At 42.0% G+C, this 26,878-nt stretch overlaps 1 protein-coding gene across 6 annotated transcripts in view; it reads left to right on the top strand.

The window, feature by feature from the left end:
* Positions 1-26,878, top strand: part of LOC146064527 (autophagy-related protein 16-like) — a 48,582-nt gene that overhangs the window by 7,047 nt on the left and 14,657 nt on the right. For 4 of the 6 annotated variants that reach the window (XM_083178107.1, XM_083178109.1, XM_083178106.1 and 1 more), the window contains exons 3-9: positions 2,364-2,457; positions 7,954-8,059; positions 8,446-8,519; positions 8,729-8,980; positions 14,823-14,888; positions 15,266-15,349; positions 17,087-17,146. In XM_083178107.1, the coding sequence (XP_083034233.1) occupies positions 2,364-2,457; positions 7,954-8,059; positions 8,446-8,519; positions 8,729-8,980; positions 14,823-14,888; positions 15,266-15,349; positions 17,087-17,146 (736 nt within the window). The remainder of the gene's footprint in view (positions 1-2,363; positions 2,458-7,953; positions 8,060-8,445; positions 8,520-8,728; positions 8,981-14,822; positions 14,889-15,265; positions 15,350-17,086; positions 17,147-26,878) is intronic. The other 2 variants (XM_083178110.1, XM_083178111.1) reach the window with 1 other exon arrangement.

Genomic DNA, 26,878 nt, shown 5'->3' with positions numbered 1-26,878 from the left:
AAATATTCTTATTAAATACTTTGTTCTTTACATAGTTGAATGTACTGACAACAAAATCACACAAATTATCAATGGAAATCAAATTTATTAACCCATGGAGGTCTGGATCTGGAGTCACACTCAAAATGAAAGTGGAAAAACACACTACAGGCTGATCCAACTTTGATGTAATGTCCTTTAAAACAAGTAAAAATGAGGCTCAGTAGTGTGTGTGGCCTCCACATGCCTGTATGACTTCCCTACAACGCCTGGGAATGCCCCTGATGAGGTGGCGGATGGTCTCTGAGTAATCTCCTCCCAGACCTGGACTAAAGCATCCGCCAACTCCTGGACAGTCTGTGGTGCATGGAGCGAGACATGATGTCACAGATGTGCTCAATTGGATTCAGGTCTGGGGAACGGGTGGGCCAGTCCATAGCATCAATGCCTTCGTCTTGCAGGAACTGCTGACACACTCCAGCCACATAAGTTCTAGCATTGTCTTGCATTAGGAGGAACCCAGGGCCAACCGCACCAGCATATGGGGGGTGTCTTGCGAATTGCCTATAATTTCACCTGTTGTCTATTCCATTTGCACAACAGCATGGGCAATTAATTGTCAATCAGTGTTCCTTCCTAAGGCCGGTTTCACACACTCCGGCTCCTGCCGGACGGTGAAATCCCGCACGGCCAGGGAGCCGTGCCGCACACAGTAGATTATCATGGAGGGGATGGCCACAGCCCAGCAGCAGTCCCTTCCAGTGGCGGGATCCGGCTGCAGCCGTGCGGCCGGGCCTTGGCCGTCCCGTGTGAATGGACACAATAGTGTCCATTCACAACTAATGTGTGCGGCACGGCTCCCTGGCCGTGCGGGATTTCGCCGTCCGGCAGGAGCCGGAGTGTGTGAAACCGGCCTGAGGGCTATTTCACATGCTCCGGCTCCTACCGGACTGCGAAATCCCGCACAGCGGAAGGCCATGCCGCACACTGTAGTTAATAATGGACACAATTGTGTTCATTCACACGGGATGGCCACGGCCTGGCCGTCCGGTTGCAGCCGGATCCCACCACTGGAAGGGACGGCTGCTGGGCTGTGGCCATCCCCTTCATTGTAAACTACTGTGTGCGGCACGGCTTCCTGGCCGTGCAGGTTTTTGCCGTCCGGCAAGAGTCGGAGCATGTGAAATAGCCCATAGTGGACAGTTTGATTTCACAGAAGGTGTGCCCAAATGAAAAGGAGACTTTCTGTAGGGGCGTATCTAATCGCAGTGGGTTTGCCGACAGGTGGTGTGGTGTTTTCCCAGTTACGCATGTGTAGTGAATGGCTTTGCCTCAGTTTCTTCATTCCTGGAAAGTTGTTTTGTGCGGTCTCCAAGCGCCAGCTTTCCTATGTTGTAAACTGGTCCTGGGTTACCTGTTCACACTGCATCACAACCTGTGATCCTGTATTGAACACTGTTGAAATGCCAGGTCGCTCAATCTGGTCTTTTTTCAACTGGAACCTTTGACACTGAGCGAAAACCTGGGTGCATGTGCAATAATCCCTGTTATTGCTGTCAGTATCAAAGGGGTCTCCCCCCACCCTAAAGCACAGTGGAGTTGGGGGTAAAGTTTGTTTATGATGATTGGGGTTAAATATAATCTACTGATTTGTTGTTGTTGAAAAATAAGAAAACGTTACACTGTAGCTGTCCTGTTCAGGATGTGTACTCGAGATTACCTGTTTGGAACTAGTCCAGGGTGTCTATAAACCTCAGGGATGTTTCAATGGGAGGGCAAAAACAGAATTTGTAAAAAATTGCCGTCATTCTGAAATTACCTGCTGTGGCAAAAACATACAACTAATGATGTGCTATTGGCCTGCCTAGTCCTGCAGGGGCCATTAAAGGTTCTCTGATTGTAGCCATAGTAGTATGTATTGTGTTTTTTTTTTGGTGGTAGAAATCTGGTAAGCTGTTTCTCAGCGATCAGACCCCTCAACTATGGAAATGGTCTTTTCTCAGGGAAGTCTTATGAGCAGTTGGAGATCAGCCAGATAACTACCAATGAACCACAGAGGAGACTCCTACTGTAGTTCACCTCCAATTCATTATGTTTTTCCACACCTTTACCTTTACTTTTCTCAATATATTGTAAAAACTGACAAAATTTGTGTTCCTCTCGTTTGATTGTAAAGTACTGTAACCTAACTACAGTAACAACATGAGCAGCTAAACAGTTAATCAAACGATGTCTGTGATTGCAGTGGCAGCTATTGACTTCTCTGGGGAATGAACATGTAGATGATCTTGGGTCAAGGACACAGAGTTGTCAGCTGTGCTCCGATGATCCCTGAGGCAGAGATGTTTTCTCTCCTGCTAATTGAGTTTGTATTCTCTCAACAGATAACCGGTTACTTGAGAAGTCCGACTTTCAGTCCGTTTTGGCTGATAAACTGCAGGTGGATAAGTATGATCAGCAGAGCCGCCATGACCTCAGGTAGCCCAGGGAAAATATATATCTATATAATGTGTGTGCCTATACTCCATTTTATTTATTTATTTTCCACTGGGACATTAGAATATTTATAAAAAAACAACAACACTCAAATGTAAAAATTAGTTTTCATGTTTACAAAGCCGGTTTTAATGTAACAAAAAAAAGTCAGTGGTCTATATTGGACCAGCATGACCATCACAGGTGAACACTTTCCAGACTAAACACTAAAGCTGCTGTACAAAGCTATTGTAAGGGCTACTTTAAAAAAAAAAAAAAAAAATAACATCTCAGTGATTGTTGGGTGTTTCTGACTTGTCTTAAGGTGCCCACACACTAGAACGATTTTTGGGCCGATTGATTTCCGATAAATCGGCCAATATATCGTCCGATGTTTACCGATAATCGGTCAAAAATCGTCCGATGCGCGCTCCCGTGGATCTTTAGCTGAATCTTCTGCTCTTATGTGCTGCACGAAAGATCAGAAGATTTAACTAAAGATCCATAGGAACGCACACGGGATCTTAAGAAAAATCTTTGGTAAAGATGTGCGCTTGCCTGAAATCTCTTGTCCAGGAGGGGCAAAAGATATCAAGGCTAATTTATGCGCACATCTTACGATCGCGGATCTTTCTAGTGTGTGGGCACCTTTACCAGATGCAGGCAAGTCAGGGAAATCCCAGCCTGGCATTGTTGCTTTTGAAGGTTACTTTCTTAGATGAATGGGAGTCCTGCCACTTGTTTTAACTTTTATCCAGAATTGTATGAACAGCTCAAAAGGAGCCATAAGCCATCCTCTGTCATCTGATGTGACACGGTCAGTTTGACTATGGTAGTGCTGCTGGATCAGTATGAACCATTTACACATATACACCCACATTCCGCAGCGCTTTACAGAGAATATTTGAACGTTCACATTTGTCTCTGCCCCAGTGGATCTTACAATCTATGGTCATTATTCTGGTTCACTCGCAAAGGCAAATTCCTTCTGAAATGGACAAAACCATGTGCACTGCAGTTGGGGCAGATGTAACTTGTGCAGAGAGAATTAGATTTGGGTGGGGTTTTACTTTAAAGTGAAATCTATATTGCGGTTAAAGCATAAAGCAGCCAGTATTTACCCTGCACAGAAACAAAATAACTCAGCCAAATCTAACTTTCTGCACATGTTACATCTGCCCCATCTGCAGTGCACATGGTTTTGTCCATTTGAGAAGGAATTTGTCTTTGCGAGTGAACCAGAATAAGGGCCTATATGCCCAACCATATGTACATGCACGCGCACACACATTCTAGGGTTCATTTTTGTTGGGAGCCAATTAACTTAACTCCTTTTTTTTTTTTTGTTATGGGATGAAACCCACATAAACACGGGGAGAAGATACAAACTCTGCACGGGGAGAAGATACAAACTCTGCACAGTTAGGGCCATGGTGGGAATCAAACCCATGACCTCAGCGCTGTGAGGCAGTAATGCTAACCATTACACCTTCCATACTGATCAACAGATTTTTATAGTGTATTCCCTACATTCACAGTATAGATTTTAAAGATATCCATCCAGGCTTAGGCACAAATTGTAGAATCATACATCATGTAGCAGAGCCAGCACAACTGCCTTCCGTCAGGAGCCGAAACCCAATCTAAAGCCCAGTGCATGACAGTTTCCCTTCTCACCTTGGGGATCCCAAGATGGGAGCACACCTGCAAGTTTTTCGTGAGGTCTGGATAGAAACCTGCCACGACACTTGGGTGAGCGATCTAATCAATCATGGGTACAAACTAGACTTCTGTTTTCATTTGACCCCAAGGTTTTTACGACTGGTTTGCCAGCTTCATATGATAGGCATATCAGAAAATGCTTCTAGCGGTTGTGCTGGTTCCTGTCCTGGCATGTCAACAAATAAAGGGGTTTTATTCCACTTTCTTCGTGGTACCGAAGCCACACGGTTCAGTGAGACCAATTCTGAACTTGAAAGATCTCAACCCATATTTAAGAAAGTTCAAGTTCACTTTGTTCTGTGATTGTGGGTCTGGAACATGATGAATTTCTAATGCAAAATAGATGCCCCTTCAAATGTATCTCAGATTCACTTTAAAGGAACGTGATTATCAGTTCTGCCCTTTGAGCTGTCATCCGTGCTCAGGGTCTTTACAAGGGTCATGGCGGTTATGATGACCCTTCTGCATCCGCAGGGGTTTACTGTAATCCCTTATCTCAATGACCTTTTATTAAAAGCTCCATCAAGGGAACAATAGCTTTGGGACATAGAAGTCACTCAGAATCGGTTAGTCAGACATGGTTGGATTCTAAATTTTCCAAAGTCTCACTTACAGCCAGCAGAGAGTCTTCTGTTTCTAGGCATGATAATGGATACCAGAAAGCAATGGATTTTTCTTCCTGAGGAGTAAGTGTCTGCCCTTCAGGAGTTGGTCCGGTTGGTCCTCCGCCACAAGAAGATGTTGGTATGCTTGTTCAACTGGGTCGGATGGTGGCGGCCTTTGAGGCAGTACCTTACATCCGTTTTCACTCCAGGCCTTTTGAGCTAGACCTTTTGGGGGTGATTCTAGTTGAATTGCTCCCCTGCACGGTCGCACAGGGGGGTGTTTTTTAGAGACTGCTCATGCATATAGGTATTATTTGCAGGCCGCTCGCACACAGCAGTGCGGGTGTGGGGTGGTGGGCTGTCGTCACACCCATGGGAACGCCCAGTATTTTCATCACAAGTTCGTCTGTGATGGATGTCAGCTGCTCACCCGCTTCCTACACAGGGCGCTCGCAGATGTAAGACATCAAAGAGGTGTATTACATCTTTGAGCACTTGCAAAATCACCGACCATCAAATGATTTTGCTCCCGCAAGGCTGCAAATAGATGATTATGCTAAACATGAATTTGCATGCGTGCGTGGAAATCATTGTGTGAGGAGGGAGCAGCATTCGTGCAGGCGGCGTTTAGAGGACCTGCAAATTTTGCAGCTTTGCGCGTCAACCAGAATCAGACCCTTTGTCACAGTGGTCAGCTTCCCACCTCTTCCTTCTCTTGCACCAAAACCATGAATGTCTCTCCTTTTTGGTGGCTTGTTTCTTCGCACCTGTTCGAGTGTGGGATTGGACTCTCCTCACTACTGACGTAACTCTGCGAGATTGGGGAGTACTGACCTGTGGCACCCAGTATCAGGTCCTTTTCAATCAAACCTACCGATAAAAATCTTGGCTCACTGGGTTTTGCGGAGTCACACCGTTAAGAGTGCAGTCAGACACTGTGGCATACGCTCGCACCAGGAAGGCACCAAAAGCCACACAGCAATGCTATAGGCAAGCTGGATCCTGATTTGGGCAGAGGAACACGCTGAGGCTTGGTCAGCAATATTCATCCCAGGAGTGGAAAATTGGGAAGCAGACTACCTAAAGGTCCATACACACTGTAATTATGCACAGAGTTTCTGGAGAGCGATGACCGCTGTCATCACTGGGGCGGGGGGGGATGCCGCTCAATGCATACACACTGAGAAGCTTTCCCCCCCTGCCAGGCACTATCAGCAGGAGGCGTACAGCTTTGCATAGTGCGGCACTATGCACAGCTGTCCACAAAGCTGGGCCGGGCTGTACACACTGGGCTGCTTTGAGCTGAAAGCCGCTCAAACTTTGTTACCTAGGTGGTGCGCAAGAACAAGAGATCCAAAAGGCGATCGTAGTAGATGTGCAGGTGATTTCCCTGGTATTTTCAGTTAATGCCAATATCTCTTCTAGCTTGTCTTATGCAATGCATAAAGAGAGTCAATCTGGAGTCTAGTGGCTCCAGATTGGCCTCGCTGTGCCTGGTATTCAAACCTTCGGTGGCTTCTGCTGGATGAGCCATGGATCGGTTGCATCACCGTCCTTTTGTCTTTCTGGACTTTAAAGTGGCAATGTTTAACAGCATGGTTGTTGAACGAGCCCTTCTGAAATTAAGGGGAATTCCTTTGGATGTTATCCCTACCATGCTTAGTGCTCGCAAGGAAGTTTCCGCTAAACACTAGCACTTCATATGGGAAGCCTACATTGCTTGGTGCGAATGTCTGGAGGTATCTCCCCTCTTGTTCAAGAATACTTCTTTTCTTCAGGCAGGCGTGTCTGTGATTTGGTTCCTTAAAGGTACAGGTCTCTGGGTTGTCTGTATTTTTCAACAAGAAGCTGGCATTTTTATGAGATGTGCAGACATTTTTTAAAAGGGAGGTACAATTGTAACAGCCTTTTTTCCGCCCATGGCTCCCTGGGACTTGTAGCTTGTTCTTTTCTTCTAGCAATTGTCTATATTTGAGCCTTTGGAGATGGAAGACCTCAATTTTTTTGTCCGGGAAGGTTGTAGTTCTGCTAGCACTCTCTTCTACCAGAAGAGTATCAGAGTTAAGGAGGGCATCAAGAGAGAGCCCCTATTTGGTATTACATGCGGATAGTGCTGAGCTTTGGTCGTGCATGACTTTCCTTCCAAAGGTTGTCTCAGGTTTTCACTTGAACCAACCTTCCTATGGTGATGATTATTTCAGCACCATCAGGAGGCATCTACATCTCCAGCATCCAGATCCCTGGATGTGGGTTGAGCCCTTCAAATCTATGTTGATAGGACTGCTTCGCTGAGGAAGCCGGATGTTTTGTTTTATTCATTATGATGTTGCCTGTCCTGGATGGCCTGCGTCAAAACAGACGCTTGCAAGATGGATCCATTACGGGATTCCACAGGCATATCTTGCCTCATCTAGGGTGCTTCCAGAACATACATTACGGCACACTCAACGTGTTTGGTAAGCCCTTCTTGGTCAGCTGTATATGGTTTTCTTTGACCAAAATACTCTTATTCCTATTTACAGATTTGATACATTTTAGAGCCTCTGATTCTCAGTTTGGTTGTGCTGTGTTAGTGTTCTCAGCACTCTCCTGCCCGTAATGGGAGCGCTGTGATGTCCTCACTGTAAGGTCTATTTCAGTATCCCCTGCTGAATCAAGGGGAAAATCAATTTTTTCCGATTCCACAGGGGAAACTGGACACCTGTTCCCGCTGTTCTTCCTGTTTAGGTAAGAAATTCAGGTGTATCTGGTTGTTCAGTTTTTCAGTATCTGTTTCTCTTTTTTTTTACATATGATGTCTGTGTCTCTCTCTCCCTTATTTTTTCCAGCTCTCCTCCGGCATGGTTTTCTAAGACTTGGTTAGGGGTATAGAGGGGAAGGAGCAGACATACTACTAAAAATTTTAAAGATGCCAGCTCCCAGTTTATACCTTCTGTAAGGTATTCCAGTGTCCCCTCTGGAATAAATACCAAAATACTGTTGTCAACATTTCTACCTTTTTGTTACTGTACAGCCAAAAAAAATCAGCGTTTCTGTAATTTCATCATTTCTGCTCTTTCAATTTTTATTTTGCTTTCAGAATGGCAAAACAAATCTATTTTTTTAATATATATGTCCCTCTTTAAAAATATACAACTATGGACTTATAGAATTTCTTTTCCCCCCACTCAAGCCCAGGACCAGATGGAATGCGAAATGAGGCAATTCTACAGGACATGGCTCAGATGAGAATAAAACACCAGGAGGAGTTAACGGAGCTCCATAAAAAACGTGGCGAGGTAACTCGTTCCTATCCTGGAACCATACTATTCAAGCTAGCAAGAGTTTAATAATTGCTGTGTGAGTGAATTGGATTAATTCAATGTTGGGCTGAAAGATTGTGTATGAGTGTGTTCTATGGCTAGCCGTGAATACAGCATTTATTTAACTATGGCGTTTTATTGAATAAATAATCATAACTTTCTGACACTGTTCTGTTTTTAGCTACTGTAGTACGTTCAACACAAATTGATGCTGTAATAGTTCTCTGTAGCTCCAGGGAAGTTCAACACAAATTGATGCTGTAATAGTTCTCTGTAGCTCCAGGGAAGATTCCCATTTTGGTTACTCTTTTCAATCCATTTTATCTGGGCTGTCAGTAAATCTCTATCTCCCTCCCCCCCAGCTTGCTCAAACAGTGATAGAACTGAACAACCAGATGCAGCAAAAGGACAAAGAAATCCAGACCAACAAGGCAACGTGAGTAAAAATGTTCCGTAACAACTTTTGTTGTTGACCCTTCTACAATAGGGGAAAGCAACAACAAGTATTGTAAGAATATCTCTTCCCTCTGTTTTGTTTAACATTTTAATGGTAGCCTAGAACACGGACTATAATTTGACCTACATATTTATAGCCTCATGCCAGTTTCTCAAGCGAAGCCCCTGTTGCGTTTTGTCCTTTTGCAGGATAGAGGAATACCGGCGCACCATCACTGAGCTTGAGATCGAATGCCAGGACTTGCGGAATAAACTACAGGAGCTTGAGCGCACAAACCAGACATTGAAAGACGAGTACGACGCCCTTCAGATCACTTTTAACGCTCTAGAAGGGAAGCTGCGGAAAACGACAGAGGATAACCTGGAGCTGGTGACTCGCTGGATGGCAGAGAAAGCTCAGGAAGCCAATAAGCTAAATGCTGAAAATGAGAAGGACTGCAAGTAAGCTTTTATTTTATTGTCACTCCTTACAATCTACCATAATAAGCCTAGATAGTACTTTTGGTTCTGATTCATGGGTGTTCAGAAAGAAATGAAAATATTTGGTCTGTGATCAGAGTTGAATACATATATACAGTGGCACCTCTATCCATCTGCTTGTGAAAATAGCTGTCATCTCTAGTGGTGCGCATTTAAACCACTCATGTACCTGGTGCAAGAGAACCGTTTGAAGTCCGGCTGAGCTCTGTGTATGCTCACCTTTGTGTAATCTGTTACTGTACACACCCATGATGCTAATTCTCAATTACTGTGCAGGTACATTTATTCATGTGACGATGCAGCTGAGATGCATATGACTCACCTGTAGTTCCTCAAAGTTGCAAAAACAAACTTGCGTACAACTCTGAGTCTTGGCGCACGAGCCACCTACTGAAGTTTAATGGCAGAATAAACAGCATTCCAGTAAGATTGCTAGAATGAGAGAGCACTCCTTAAATCCTAAGGATAAATTCTGTAAAAAAGTTTATATAGTTTTGCAAATACTAGTATGTATGTATCTAATCTATATTAAGTGATATTTGCAATGGTATAATATGATTAATATACTATGGTTTCTTTATTTTGTCACAATTCTGTAAAGCTTTATAGCATGTTTTTTTAAGAAACCGAAATATGGGTTAATTTTTTTTTTTTGTGTGACCGTTACAGTATGACCAGGAAGATACATTTACTATACAGTAGTCCTGCTGCGCTGTCATGTGGCCTGAAACTGGTCACAGCACATTTTGAATGATCACATGGCTTGTATGTCAGCCAGCAAGATGTCTGCATATAACAGTTACACTAATCCAAATAAGAAACAAATGAGGTCACTCTCTCACTGGACCAGTCAATGACTACTTTTGAGGCCTATATATGTAAAGGAGTATGGCGTTCTGCCTCTATTTATGATGAAGGCTACTCATATGTCCAATGTTCACACAGTTGATAGGATGCTGCATGTTAGAATGCTGCAGTGAATCACCGTAGCATGTAGTGGGAGTCCCCTTTTTTAAAAAAATTTTATATTGACATCATTTTAGCTCAGACGCTGTGTACAATGAGGTGGCGTTGCCTAATCATCCATATCTAAATAATCCCCAGAAAGCGTAACACATGTCTGCAACAGTGCCTCCTAGAAGCTCCATTATAGAGCACACTGTAACACTGGCAAAATGAGTCTGTTGTCTTTTTTTTTGACCAGCCTTTCATTTCAGTTTGAAGAGGCCTAATAATAACTAGCTGGGGTTTTTTTTTGCATTTACTTTGCACATTTACAGGACCCTAGTGTATTTCTGGCATTCGGATACTTTATCCACCAGTTTTGTCATCCAAATGTGTAATGAAATGGGTATTTTTCCATTTTTTAAGTGCATGATTTTGCATTTTACATTAAATGACTACTTAGGTCACCCAGTCGAAGTCCATAAGATTTGTTTGGCATGATCTTTCCCATGTAAATCCATGTTTTTTAATATCCTGTAAATTGCTGTTTTAGAGAAACTTTCTCTTAATAGTGTTGCAATTTATTTTCTGTGCTACTGTTTTTTTTAAAGTTTGCTGTTCGGTAGTTTTGCCTCTTCCTTGCTTCCACTTTGCAGTGGTATTACATTTGCTCTTTCAGTCCTCTGTAATTGCGCCTGTAGCTAGTGACTGATTGAAAATTTCTGTATATGGTGTTTCCAGCACACCTTTTAACACTTTGCAGTCCAATTTTTTTTTTCTTTTGCAATTGAAACATTCTATTTTTTAAATTGTAATTTTTGTTTTATTAAAAATGGTCTATATTGTACAATGATAATGTTCTTTATTTAAAGTAGCTCACCATTGGATCTGTTACTAGCGCTCGGGCTGTTGAACCTAGATGTTGGACTTGAAAGGGTTAAAGTACCCTTGGATCTGTCCCTTCTGGCCCTGTTGATTTCTCCACTTTCAGTTTTGAGAGTTCTATTAGGACCTTCTACTGTTAAATGTACTTGTTTCTATTTCAGTTTTAAGAACGTCCTTGCAACTTAACTATGGACCCTTTCCCTCTGAGCAAAAATAATTATTTAAATGCTATTGCCCTGTCTCCCCTGGACCAGAATCGCACTCTCTTAAGTCTAATTATATCTCCATTTGTTTTTCTCCTTACGTCATTTTCTCCTCCATATAGGCTTCCTTTTTGCTGGTGCTTTTCATAACTTTTCTTACAAAGGTCTGTTGCATTGCACTTTCTATTTTATTTTTTTTCCCACCTCTCGCGCATGACTTCCAATCTGCCAGTGAGGTATTAACACCTATCCTCATCTCTGTAAAATCAACCTTCCTAAAATCTAAAGGCGTGTACACTCTGCTATTGCCTTGCATGTCGATCCTGATTCAATCGGGATCAAATGTGGAGAGTCACACGGCAAGCAAAATGCATTCAATTTTGACTATATGGTAAAGATCTGTACTATATAGTCTTGCCTGCACAGTCTATTTTTCTATTTGATTTCCACTAAACGGGAGCATGCATCGGGATCGAATGCGGCACAAAACCGTTCGTTTTTTTTTTATTTATTTATTTTTTTTCCTATATAGTCAACATTTAATAGAACGTTAGTCAGAATCGCACAGTGTTTACACTTCGTAACACTTGTTTTTGTGTGGCATGAGTTGGTCCCTGTCTTTATACTAAGCCATACTGCTTGATGATCACTGCTTCCTAGGTTCTCACCCACATTTTGGTCTGATTTATTCTGTTAGTTGGTGATTATGAAGTCTAAAATAGAATATTTGCGAGTGGGCTCTCGACAGTTGCTTGAGGGTTGCTCTTTGCAAGGAATTTAGAAGGATGCCACTTTGTAGAACTTGAATTTTCTTTAATTATTTACAGTTTCTTATGTAGTGCAGCAAATTCCGTTGCACTTTAAAATTGTAGATGGTGATAGAACAAACTGGGTAAAAACAGACAGACTTGGAGTTAGGGAGGGTTACAATCCTACTAGTAAACCCGCTCGAAAGCTAGTCTGCTACTACTGTGTTTTAGCATGTGTGAGAAAGATGTAGTTTCACTCTCTGCCAGCAGATGGCAGTGTTTCAGCGACTCGGACACTAGACCTATACTTTATATAGATGATAGGAACAGATACCTCCTAACTTATCAGATAAATTAATGTCTTCAATGATTATAACCTCCCCTTTTTTAAAGCCGTTCTGGTGATGGCCTGTCTGTAGATCATCCCAGTGCAAATGATGTCCTTGTTTCCCCAATTTTATTGTTATCCACATAGTTTCTTGTGTTTTCTTCAATATTTTGTATTAAAGTAGTATTTCCTGTGTACTGTTCTTCACATACATTGCTGTCCTCCAATGTATCCAATTCTGTCCTTCTCTAAATAAGCTGAAGCACACATAGCTTTAAGAGGTGTTTTTTTTATTTCTTATTGTTAGCCATGGTGAGATGGTAAATAATAATATGTAATTGTTAAGATAAATATGCCTAATATCAGGCATTGTTCAGCAATTTAACTGTTCTTTAAAAATGTTTATACTTTGCATATTTCAACATCAGCCAACTGTCCCTTGCACAACAAGAACGGATATAGGGTTTTCCAACCTAAATTGCGCAGTCTGTTTTCTAAAATGTCACAACATTTTCAAGCATATTCTAACCCAACAAGAAAAAATGACCCCTACATACATCAAGGCGCAAATGTAAATATAAAGGTGTGTATATATATATATATATATATATATATATATATATATATTAAATATGCCCCTTAATCCGGATATAGGTGTTTTGGATGTTTTCAAGTTAAGTAGCGGGATCCGCTTCAAGATGTCAATGTGCTTTATTAACCCTATGAGTACCAACATCTGTGAGCCATGTACAAAATATTGGCTAAAAATGACAGTGTTGCTCACATTTGTTATATAGATTCAAATAGATTATTATTATTTTTTTTTAACAAAGATATTATTTCCTATATAAGGTAAACCTTACAGGTCATTATTGTGAATAAAAATGTTTATTTGGTAATTTTCACACCTATTTTGACAAATTCACTTTCACCATGTGAAAAGTAAAAACAGACCAATGTGAAAAATTATCTTTAAAATAATAAAAATATTCGGTACTTATGTAATATCTGGGCTTCCGTTTTTCTTATGAGACCGCGTCCCCTCGCGGGGCTCGCCACGCTTCGGGCACGGTGGCTCGCTGCGCTCGCCACACTATATAAAATCAACTCCATGCGTAGTTGGATAGTAGGGGTATGAAAAAATGGGGTGCATTTAACATGGGAGTCCAGATAATACATAAGTACCAAATATTCTCTGTGCTATGACAGTGGGGAAGGATGCATACCAAACTCTCACTCTATGGTGTTGTAAAACTCCTCTGTTTCTATATTTCTTACAACTTCTGATGTTTATGACAAGCCTGTAGTGGTTTTTCATAAACTTCAATGAACTCCTAATGCCCCCTCCGTATATAGTTTGTTGTAGGTTACCACACTCGGAAGGATGATTTTAGAATTGAAGAAAAAAGAAAACTCTTTTATGTTGTACTATTGAGAGGCTTAGGTGGCAAAATATGCAGTGAAAAGAATAGGTGGTGATGGGGCGTACCCTGACTCTCAATTGATACTGCTTGATATGTGCATATAAAGGTTTCTTTTAAACTCCACAGGGAGTAGAAGTAACATATATCGGTTCCTTTAAATATGATCAGAACAATGCGTGTACCCAACTCGCAATATGATAGGAGGTTTTTATTCATATCAAAGTTTCTTTATGGGTTCTGAACCAATTTTGACAAAGCAATTTGAGAGGTGTCCGGCTCAGGGTATTGTTTTACAGAGAAAAAGTGACCATTTTGTGTGTAAAGGACTGTATACATAGACATTGACAACACCATGTGAAAGGAGGGGGACAAAGTGATGACCGGGCGTACCATGACTTATTTTAGACGCTGCAAGATTTGTGCATATCCGGGTTTCTTTAAACTTCAGAGAATGAGCTTCCACCTCCTATAAGAACAGCAAAATTGTAAAGTGTGTACCTTTCTTAAAATAAAACTGGGTGAAAAAGACATAACTGTTTCTTTGATCAAAACAGGGTTATGTGCGTACCCAACTCGCGCTCTAGTGGAAAATTTGTAAAGCATATTATGGTTTCTTTTCCCATTCACTGAATCGCTTCACAGGATAATTTTATTTCTCAAAATCCAGTGTTTGTAGTTTGTAATAAATAAAATAAAAAATTGTAATTATCAATTTAAAAGTAAGATTACATTCCCTGGATTGTGGAGGGTTAACACAGTCTATATAAAAGTTTACATGTATGAAGAATTAAAAATAAAAATCCAAAAAGGGCATTTCCAGTGGAAAATACATACAGGAGAAGAAGGTCCACTGTAAAATTCAGCTGTTTACATTATTGGATCGATGCGTTGCCAGCACCCAAAAAATTAAAATTTTTAGTTCTGTTTTATTACTTTGGGTAGATTTGGTAAAGCTTTTAAAAAACAGACAAGTGATGTTACCTATATCGAGCAATCCGATACATTCTACAAAATTATAGACTGAAATAAAGTAATGTTTGCTATGGGAAATGCCACTTTTTTATTTTTATAAACAAAGTAAATCTGCCCCACAGGATTGGACTTGAGTAGTCATTGTAGCCCTGGTATAGTGTTTGTATTACCACTTCCAGCAATTCTCAATTTTGACTATTTATAAAGTGTGCAGCCACCATACATAATATAATAATGGGCAACAGTTTTTATTTTACAAAGCCCCAAAACTTACCTTTACTGTATATTCTCTTTCAGGAGAAGACAGGCCCGGCTGCAGAAAGAGCTGGCTGAAGCTGCTAAGGAACCTCTGTCTGTGGAACAGTGAGTATGATCACATTCTCAGAAATGGTCCTCAGGGAACAACATGGAGTTTATCTATCCAGCACAAGACCTATCTTAGGTACACATAGCTGGTAAATGGCCCATCTTTCCCATGTTAGATAGGTTGCTATGGAATGGTTTTTGCTATTTACTAGATGCTTTCATAGGGGCTATAGGTGTGACTAGTCATTTACAGGTAAAAATAATAATATATATGTATCTATGTAAGGCATGGTGGCACAACAGCCTGGCTCTGCCCCCAAGTGGTAAGCGGTGTCTCCACTCTGGGCTTCTCCTGGGGAGATCATCTTAAAAAGGAAACAGCTATGATTTGCATTGGTCACTTTACCATAGGTGTGTTCTCTCCCCTCCCTCAGGGATGATGATATAGAGGTGTTAAATGATAATGCTGATCCTCCAGGGGATGCTGCTGTACCTACAGTCATTGGCCGACTTTCAAAGTAAGTGGGGAGACACTGCATGTCTATTTTCTGTAGGGTTACCCTATAATACTCTGTAATATGTAAAGAGCATGAGAAGTTTGTCTTGTCTCCTGTGTATATTTAAAGACCTGTTTGTGACACACTAAAAAGTCGCTGCATCATCGTACACTGTTCTGTAACTTTTTCCCATAAATGTTTAAAATAGTTTGAATTGTCTTTGTGTTATTCCATGATCTACTTCATCATTTGAATACTTGAGAATGAGATGTCCATTTCTGCAGGGTGCGAATGTATTATTATTCATGTTATTGAGCCCTGGACAAACTACTTTCATTTTCTATAGGATCCCATAGCTCTAATAAGACCACTTATTGAAAAGACCATAAACCATAGCATGCCTTTTGCTTAATGTAAAATCCCCAGGTCTCAAAACAGTGAGCCCCACCTTTCTGCTTCAGTAGTGCAGGGCATCACTAGGAGACACTTAAGGTGGCCATACACACACAGATTTATCTTCAGATCTGGCTGGTTGGAACAAAAACCTGGTTATGGATGAGAGCAAATGACAGTTGACCATTTGCTTGGAAATGCTGGAAAACTGACAAACTGTCACTCATCTATATCCATGTTTTTGCTCCAACCAGCCAGATCTGAAGATAAATCTTACTAGTGTATGGGCACCTTTAGGGCTTAGTCCTCATCTGCTCCTACCTCCATTCTGTCTTCACAGCAAGTTTAAAACAGATTATTTTGCTTTCACTCTCTGTTGAGGAGTAATTTGGTCAGAGTGGCCTCTAGTGGTCACTTGTGGTATTTCACCTCAAAGGTCCGGAGTGTTTAGCCTTTTATATATGTAGATGCATGTTATCTCCTCCTATCTGAACTGTGGGAATCTCTGTTCTAGGACTGTAATACAATATTAGGGAAATAGGACTCCTTTCACTCAAACAGCATTAGAATATATTTTTCTTTGCATCTTCTCCACCTATCAGGACCCTGTTTTAGGCTGCATATGTCCTGTTACAAGATAGATCTTATTCCACCGCTCCCAAAGTTATTTAAAGATTCAAATTATATATTCTATTATGGGTTACTGTAGGGAGGGAAATCATTTGCTAGGCAATGGGAGTTTGCTACCCTGTGAATTTTTTTTTCCTTTTTCCTTTTTTCTTGTTTTCTATTTTGTGTTCCTAAGAACAGCGAATACAGGTTTCTTTAATTATGTAAAATGTGGAGCAATTATTTTGAACAGACTAGTGTTCCGTGGCCTCTTAAAAATCCATTATTGACTTGTCCTGGGCTGTTCTTCAGATCGTGGCACAAGACTTTTGCTTTTGTAAGAGTCTCAAAAGTTATAAAATATTAATGCACACAAAATTAATTATAATTTAAAAAAGGTAAACTTATCAATTTAAAGGTAATTATGTTCTAGTAAGGTCTCCATCACAAAATGACCACATCTGTTTTAGCTTCTTGATTCTGGAAGTGGACATCAAAACTTCATTTGTACTCGTTGCTCATTCACCGCCGCCTCCTCTAACTGCATGTGCATCCACTTACCCACCATACTAAATACACCTGCCTACACTATTCCTTACAGGGGCATCCCATTCCATGAATGCCACTTTACCTTGGCTTGGCTTGTAGCTGAATGTTGTCCCTACTGTATTGCTTGTAGACTTTGGTGGCTGGGATATTTTAGGGTGCTGATGTTAATTATCACCTGGCTTACTCATGTACTCCCTCTCCCTTCAGTAAGCGACTCTCTCAGCCTGCCGTAGGAGGCCTCCTGGATTCTATCACTAATATTTTCGGGTAGGTCTACACCTTCCTATATTGCTATTCCATGGTTCTGGAATTATCTGTTCGTGGTTGTTTAGTACTTGGTACTGGATTATATGGAATCCGTAACCAAATGGTACACCATCGTTTTGGTTCATTTTCTTAGTATCGTTTTTGTACGTTTGTTGATATCTAGGATGTGCAGTTGTCTGTGTTGACTACTGTTTTTAGTTCGTTGTCTGTGTAGTGTCTTGTATTCATTGTTCCAGCACGATTATTTTACATCCATCTAGGCATATTACTTGCTGAGAAGCAGCACTGCTGACTCAATATGGTAGAGACCTTATGTTTTTTATTTTTGTTTTTTTAAATTATTAATAGTATATATAATAAAGTTAACATTTCCTGTAGGTCCTTTTTTTTTCTTTTGTACATTGTTATAGATGGCTGTTGTGGAGCTTTTACCTCCGTTCTGAGTAGCAGCAGGGTGCTGCTGTGCTCTTATGGAATGCTACATGTTAGGCCCCATACACACCAGAAAGATTAGCTCACGATTAGGGCTAATTTCGACCGTTGTAACGACGGTTGTGCATGCATTGTGGGTCAATCGTTCGTTTTTCACTCACAATCAGGATCGTTTGCGACGGGATGCGCGCTCCCGTCACGTCGTGTGTCGCATTGGAGATTTTGCCTCCTGCAGCAGAATCTCCAATCCGACCGCAGGTCGGGTGCTGATTGTATGCACATCTGAAGCACATTGTGTGTGCTCCCGTCGTACGGACCGTCGTTCCAATCCGGCTTGTTTATAAAGACACTCCCACCGCAGATTTACTAACGATCCGCACATCCGACGGTCGTACGACCATCGTTACCGATGTCGGATCGTTAGCTAATCGTGTGCACCAGGGAACATGATCGTTCCCTAGTCGTTTACCGGCAGCGGGAGAGCGCACCAGGAAAGTGCACGCCAAATCGGTAGCCGATCGTTAGACGATCCTGGTCGTTCTGGTGTGTATGGGGCCTTACAGTTTTAATTTCCCCTTCAAAATGCATCTAAAATCTGCCTCATTTCACTACAAATTTCTATGCATTATGCAATTACATGATAAACAAAGATAGAGATGCGAGCAAATAGTCATTGTTTTTTTTTTGGTACTTGTGTATTATCAGGGCGTCCATTGCGTAGTTTACATAGTGGTGTATTCAGAATACCAATACAGCACTATGCTGACTACGTAAACCACGTAAGTGGCTCTGGAGCCCTAAAAATACACAATGCTTAATATCCCCACTATCCACGTCATACCCCCAGTATCCACTTCGGCTTGGAGTTGATATATATAGAGTAATGTAATACAATACTGAATAGAATAAATATAGCAGTCAGGCTGTAACCAGCAAGACCAGCATAAAAATATTATACAAAAAGATCAGCATTTTTTTAGACAAAAGCCGCCCACACATGGTGCGATGCGCGCTTCCTTCTTGCATCCCATCGCACAGCACATAAAGTATGTGCTGGCCGTGCTAGATTGCATTGCATGTAGTTCAAAACGCACAGTGCTTTAACCCATCACATACATTTTGAACTAGATGCAATCTAGTTCAAAATGCACAGAATTATCGCTCTGTGTATGGGCGGCTTTAGATATTACAAAAATATATGACTAACAATTGAAGAGGTCAAGTCTCTTATATGGAAAAAAATAGAGGAAAACTCCTTAAATAATATACCACATGGCCTATAATGATAAAGTAACTTAAGATATAAAATAAAGTGTGTGTGAAATAAATACATTTACCATAAACATTGCCATCACATTAGTGTAAAGCTGTGTACACACAGTGAGATTTTGTGTGTGATTTTGACTAGTCAAAATTGAATGGACAGCGAACGGTTTTCAGCCGAATTCGATGCCGATCCCGATGCGCACTCCTTTAGTGTAAATTGAACAGTGAAATAGACTGCACAGGGAAGATTGTAGTGCAGATCTGTACTATATAGTCGACATCAAATGCGTTTGGCTAGCTGTTTGAATTGATCCCAATCGAATTGCAAGCAGCATCGCACTGTGTGTACACAGCATAAAGCACCCCTATCAACGCTGCTATGAGAGCTGACCCGATGTGTGCTTTGAGGTGCGCGCTCCCGCGCACCTCATCGCACAGTACAAAAAGTATGTGCTTGCACATACGTTTTGTACCTAGTTCTCATCAAATCGCATCACATTGCATGCACAACGTGTGCACATGCAATGCAATGCGATTTGATCCGTGCTAGTACAGCACGGAAAGCACGTCCATAAAGCAGCGTGTATGGGCTGCTTTAGACTTCAGGTATGCTAGCTCACAGCAACTATGCTTTTAAAGGTGAGGCAGTTACAACACACCTGTTGCATAGCACTTAGGGAAATAGTTGACACAAGCTATGAAAAATAAGATAAAACCGGGTGCATGAGAAAATGTGAACGCAAAGAGACTAATTCAAAATAATTTAATGAACAAAAAGCACTAATCATTGGCACTCACCATTCCTAGCACACCAAATGCACCCTGTTTTAACTTATTTATCATAGCTTGGGTCAGCTATTTCCCTATTTGCTATGCAACAGGTGTGTTGGTAATTGCCTCAACTTTGAAAGCATAGTCGCTGTGAGCAGATTGCATGCCTGAAGTCTAAAGCTGTGTACACATGGTGCAATATATTGCTCAGTGTCCTGTTTTCATGAGCGATCGTCTGGTCACTGATAAAAAGGAGACTCTCTGCCGGGGGACCAGCAACCATTAGCAGCTGAACACGTGAGCGCGCACCCTGCGTGCCCACAGCACATACATATCACTGGCAATATGGCCGCTCAGTGACCATATTGCCAGCCATATGTGCTTAAAATCACCCTGTGTGTACACCGCTTAACACTAATGTGATAGCTATGTTGATAATTAACAGTAGAGTAGGACCTGCAGAAAAGTGTGAATCTATGCCAATGGCTGGAGGCTTAAATACATTGATCAATACATGAACTAAATGTCCACTGCTTATTATTATTTTTATTCGTTAATTTATACCCCTTTTAACATTTCAGTTGCAAGGTGAAGCTCTCTTCAGCGACCCGGCAATAAGCCAGGTCGCTGATGTCACACAGGGACCGAGCGGTGGCACATCATTGGGGTGCAGGGAATGAGGCAGCGCTTGGAGCTGATATCGTGTAAACAGGACCAGGGTCGCTCCACCAGATTACATTGTCCAGCAAAATTTTTTTATTTGAACCCGGGTCGGAATGCCGTGTTGCTAGACCTGAGTTTTTCCTTTTTGCGCTTTCACACCGCAGAGATCCAGGTCGACCCAGCAACAACCCCGGTCAGACCTGTGCAGTGTGAAAGGGGGTATTATACCACTTTTACACCAGAATGCCGGGTAGGACCCGGGAAATTGAACCCGGGAAATTACCAGGGCATGCCCTGCCTCAGACCCAATTTACACTGCACTTCAATCCAGGTTATTCCCGGGTAATGCCCTTTTACACTGAGAACGGATCAGCCCTGCCTTTCCTTGCTGCTGTCATTAAAAAATGGATTTTTGGCCTGTTGATGAGGTCACAACAAATGGAACATGACACTCCAAGTTTTTTTGCTTTATTAAGCTGAAAATATGCATAAAATCATCATACATTGGAATCTTTATAGATGTAATGTATTCTCATAAAGAAAGATGAAGATGCGTATGAATACAAACTTGTAACACACTGGGACACACTGTGTGACAGCCAGCGTGTGTTCCTGCAGATGAGGCTGTAAACTCACTGGGGAGAGTGCTTCCAGCACAGACTGTTGCTGTAGTGTAGGGCACAGTCTGCACACAGCGTGGTAACGCTGCTTCTGCTGCTGCTGCGCTGCTCCATGTGCGGGTCTCCGGCAGATGACACTATCTGCCAGAGCCGCAGAAGCACCAATCAGCTCTTTGCGGCCTTCTCCCTGCCAAATAACCCGGATAATGACCATTTACACCACCCTGAGCCCCGGATAAGCCCCGTATCCGACCCTGAACATTTCCCGGGTCAGATTCCCGGGGAACAGTACCCGTGTTATTTTTTTTCAGCCCATTTACACCATGCCCTGCCCCTGACTGGAGAGGCAATATCCCGGGTCCAACCTCTGGTGTAAAAGGGGTATTAGTGAGTGCAGAGCCCATTAGTGAGTTTCTTTGCCCATAATTTTTTTTTAAACTGATCCTTTTTGGTTTCACTTTCTGTTAAGGAGTAATTTTGGTCCATTGAGTGGCCTCTAGTGGTCACTGGCGGTACTTCACCTTAAAAAGGGGAGCATGATTTAGCCTTTTATATATAGTGACATTGGTAGATCTATATTATATGAAGAGAATAGCTGGCACTCTGTAGACCAGGCATGTCCAAACTATGGCCCTCCAGCTGTTGTGAAACTACACACCCCAGCATGCTTTGCAATAGTTTTACCCCTCCCTACTAGCAAAAAAGTGGCAAGGCATTATGGGACTTGTAGTTGCACAACAGCTGTAGGGCCATAGTTTGGACATGCCTGCCATAAACAATAAAATATAGTACGTGGGTGCCTTCCCAAGGCTGCTTTGAAACAGTCTGATAATATGTACGTACAGGGTAGCACTTAACCGAATTTCCCACCGTTTCAAGAATAAAACCAGACTTTGGTTATGTAGTTTCAACTCTATTGACGAAGATTTTTCGTCAAGGTTCATATATATAATTTATTTTAATTTTTTTATTATGATATTCTAAGTATGGATACAAAGTAAAATGTGTAGAGAGACTAGTTCCCTGGCTCTCTTCCCTCTTTCTCTCTTCTTTTCATATTTGTAAGCATGATTGGGTAATACATTAACGCTTCCCTGGCACTACCGAGAATTTTCCGGGCTATGCTACAGTGCCCAGACTGGCAAACCCCGAAAATTCTTGGGATTGCTGCTGTCTGCACTGCTTAACGCCGCTGAGCTGAGCGCTGAACTCTGCTTCAGCTGCTGCCTAGCCTCCTCCACCCCTGGCTGTGTGCGACGTGACCTTGTAATGTCAGGCCGCACACAGCCAGGTTGCTGGGGGCAGGGTCGGGCAGCAGCTAATGCGCTGCCCGCCCCGGGACACTCAGCAAGGTTTTTTTTTTTTTTGCACTCCCTAAAAAAAAAAAAATGCACCACTGAAGGAGTTAAAGTTTAGCACACAAGATCAATGTAGATCTTTAGTCAAAATATAAGATCTGGAATAACCATGCCTTAAGAGTACATAGAAAAGGTGGAGATGGCACAGTCCAAGATTTCAAAATAACGATTGGCAAGACTAGGAAAATTGGTACTTGTTTCCTAGAACGGCGCCCACGATTTTGATCTTAGGCATCGCAAGGAAAAAATAGCGTCGGTCGCATTGCATGCGGCCAAAAAATCGCATGCGATGCGACCGACGCGATTACCGCGATTTCACATAGGGAACAATGTTAAATGGCCCACAGACCCCAAATACCCACCCTGAAGTGTGGCGAGAATAGAAAGTGTGGCGAGCGGACGCGGATACCTTCACAGGTATCTGCGTTCCCTCGAGGGCTTCACAGGTATCCGCGTCCCCTCGCGGGGCTCGCCACGCTTCGGGCTCGGTGGCTCGCCACACTTTCTATTCTGAACTCCACGCCGACGTGGATAGTGGGGGTATGAAAAGGTCGGAGGACGCATACCGCCGACCCTCGCGGGCTCGCTGCGCTCGCCACGCATCGGGTTGACGTTGATCGTGGGGTGGCGTTAACAATTGGGGGGGCCATTTCACACTTCAGGGTGGGTATTTGGGGGTCTGTGGGCCATTTAACATTGTTCCCTATGTAAAATCGCGGTAATCGCGTCGGTCGCATCGCATGCGATTTTTTGGCCGCATGCGATGCGATTGACGCGATTTACATTTTACTATGCATTTCTATGTAAAATCGCGGGCATCGCATCGGTCGCATTGCATGCCATTATAATGGCATGCGATGCCCGCGATGGGCGCCGTTCTAGGAAACAAGTACCGGAAAATTGATGAAAGAAACTTGCTTTAGGGTGATGTGATCCAGTCTCTGTTATATGTCCTCTCTGACTCTGAGATGTATACTCTGTAATGATTAAAATGCACTTACTGAAGCATAGAGGGATGCAAAAAAAGACATAGGTTTGTTATAGTACATAGGTGTTTTGCGTTTATTTGGTCCTAATTATTTTTGCCATGTAGAAATTAGTTTATCCCAATATCTATCGGCAGTGCCACATAACAAATCTGCAGTCCAATAACAAGGCTTGCAAGGCAGTGTACCTGAGGAGAGTATCCAAATCATTAGTGGTCCTGTCTCCGAAAAAGGGGAAATGCAAACAGAAAGAGATGGAATGTAGTGTCTGTCTTATAGGTGGATACAAAAGCTTGACTGGGGAAGGATATATTTATCATGCATTGAAGTGGAAGTCTGCATTACCCCCCCCCCCCCTTCCCAATCTCCCGGGTCAAAGACCTCTCCATATAGCTGAAATACCTAACCTTCAAAAAAAAAAAATGCTTTAGTATTAAGACCATCCTGCAACCTGGATAACCGTAGTTTTGGAAAGAACAATCACTTGCCATAAAAACCTCACCAATAGTGATTCATAAACCATATAGGTTTTTCTTAAATGTTAGGATAACTTCTGAATGGTGTATGAGATTTAAAGGAAAATCACACTTTTCAATAAGGCTACCTGTCCCAACTAAGAGAGGGGAAAGCAACAATTTTGTTATCTTTTCAAAAATAGGGGGAAAATGTTATTTCTTCTAAAAATTCTCAAACTGATGAAGAATAATACAAAGTGTATGAAGATGTTTATTTTAAGAAACCAAAGTAAATCTGTATTTAGTCATTGTAGCCCTGTATAGTGTTTGTATTAAACCTCTACCAAGCTTGAGCGATAAGGTTGAACTATAAAAGGGGTTATTGTGTAGTGTATTAGGACCAGACAGTGGAAATCCCGATACACTTATTAAAATGAACCCTATACCCTGCAAAAGAATCAAATCAACAATAGAAAGGAGTGTCATTATAGACCAACAGCATTATGTTGTTAGCAAAAAGTGCTAATTTACTCTCAGGTCAGCCTACAGTTACACCAGTAAATAGTTTGTCTCTATGTAAGTAATGACCAAAGGTGCCAGGGCCAACAAAAGGGGTGAAAAGGGAACCCCTATCCTGTGGCCCTAGACTTTAACGTGTCAAATATGTCTTCCACTAGTTATTTCAGTCATGACTCCTGTATAAAAGGAGCGTAAAATACTGATTTAATTTATCTAGAAAACCAAATGTCAACGATTTACTCACATAAATGATCCTATGTTAAAAAGATCAAAAACTTTCACCGCCTCAAAGGATACAGTCATGGTGAGATCTGAGATACCAGAGGAAGTAAGCAACTGAAGAATAGATATTATCTTCCTAATAATAGTAACCGATGGGTGCTGCCAAACAAATTCGTATGTATATACAGATGGAGCCGGCTTTATCTTTGCAGTGGATGGCGTTTCTACCGCCTTCCAGCGGTGCACGCACGAGACGCTTGTGTGCCCCATGGCAACTGAGCTTGGTGGGAGTCCCCAATGCCTCCCCCCCCCCCCCCCCCCGGACTGGGCAGTGTCTCCCTGAAGTGGAGACGGGCAGGGAGACGCTGCCCAGCCGCCGTGATACTTGGGCGCGCATCGACGCACGCGCGTCCCAGTCTATATCGCCAGTGAAAGGCATCTGGCGAGCGCCGGCCAAAGATAAGGCTGGCTCCCATCTGTATGCACATGCGTTGAGTATCCCTTATCCACTATCTACTGAGGACATGATATGTAACTGGCTCTAAATATGTGCAATAAAATGATTGCTTAGCATTCAAATTCAGTACCTAAGATAGTACGCAAACTTTGTTTCATGTTTTGAAACCTTTTTCATGCACAAATAAAATATATTTGTGTGTATTTCATGGGTTTGAGGTGTTTTTACAACATAGATGCAAGATACCTCAAGATACATCAATGTCTGGTAGGATATGCTTCAAATATACTGCTAAGCTTTTTGTACCTTTTTTATAAGGGGCTATTGATTCTTGCCGTTCTGCACAAAACTGTAAAAATAGTGTCAGTTTCTGCACAGAATAGATAAAAAGATTGAATAGATTGTAAGCTTGCGAGCAGGGCCCTCCTTCCTCTGTTGGTTTAATCACTGTTGTTTCCAATTGTAAACGAAATGGAATATGCTGCGCTATATACCTATAACTTGAAATAAATAATAAAATAGATGGAATGCGAATTCCATTTTCATTCCGCGTATCCCTATCTTTCTGAACTAGCGTCTGTTTCCATGAACGCTTTTCAAAGAGCCAAACCTGCAGGCTCGAAAAGGGCTGGGAAATCATATTTAAAAAAAATATATGTTTTATTATAAAGCATTACAATAAGAACCACTTTAAATACGTATTGTGGACTTCGTTTGAAAACATTTCGTAACATCATTAGCAACTGTTATAAGCTGCAAGCATGGTTTCCAGCAATTTGTGAGCCAACCAGGGCGCCACGTTAAACCTTCCATGTTGATCTATTTTTCTGGGGTTGCTAGGCAACTGGGAGTCCATGACCGCAGTGTCTGCTGGTCCGGCTGTTTCTAAACAGCTGGGACGCTGTGCTTGTACGGCACCTGCCTGTCGAGTTCATGCCGGCGTTCGTGTTTTGAATGCTGGTCATCCGTATGCATCTCTTTTTTTAATAACTATGTTAACAGTCCTTAGAGAACTCCAATATAGCTGGTAAAGTATTACTCAGACATTTATATACTCACTGGTTCTTAAGCTCGGTCCACAGGACACCACACAGTGCATGTTTTCCAGGTCTCCTCACAGAATCACAAGTTAAATAATTAGCTCCACCTGTGGATCTTTCAAAATGTGTCAATGAGTAATGAATGCACTTGTGCACCGGTTGGGGTCCAGAGGACCGAGTTTGAGAATCCCCTGCTCTCTTTAAACAGACATCCGATATTACGGGACACTTTTACCAAAGAAAAATTTTAAATTGAAAATGCTGTGCTGCTTCTAATTCTGTTTGCACAATCTACAATTGGGGGATTTGGGAGCGCCTGTGCATGTGCACAATAGCCATTTTAGAATTAATGCTTGTGTTGACTTTACATCCATGTCTACCATAGGCCTATCAACTATTTTCCTCTGTCGACCCAATGTATGTCAACCTTTTTATGTGTCGACCCAAGGATCGTGTACCATTCATTGATGGACACTATTGTGATCGCAACTGTGATTAAGGAAGCCTGAAATTGTGCAATAAAATCCAGCAGGCCTGAAAAAGTACAGAGGCACCCACTGAAGCAAAGGCACAGCAGCTGTGTACACACTCGCAGCTACTTAGATCCGCAGGATACATAGATCCTTCGATATTCCGATCTGGTTAATCAATAGCCGTCTAGCATTGCAGCCTAATAGAGACGCTGGAGCCACGCTGTTTGAGTATGAAAGTGCAGCCAGCGACATGCCTGCGTGTTTGCCAACAATCCCTAACCCACGACCACAAACAGTGACACTGTCAACAGCTCTGTTTGAAGGGAAGCGCTGAGAGTGGCATCGCTATTGGACGTTGGCTTATGCGCAGTGCAAAGAATATGCCTTTGCAATTTACCGATAATCGCTGAATTTAAAAAACATCTGCATAGTGTCCTTTCTACATTTATAGGCATCATAATGAAGGTTTA

The sequence above is a fragment of the Crinia signifera genome, chromosome 3 (genome assembly GCF_055691185.1).
Source record: "Crinia signifera chromosome 3, ASM5569118v1, whole genome shotgun sequence".
Lineage (NCBI taxonomy): Eukaryota > Metazoa > Chordata > Amphibia > Anura > Myobatrachidae > Crinia > Crinia signifera.
This window is presented reverse-complemented; position numbering and strand designations above follow the sequence as displayed.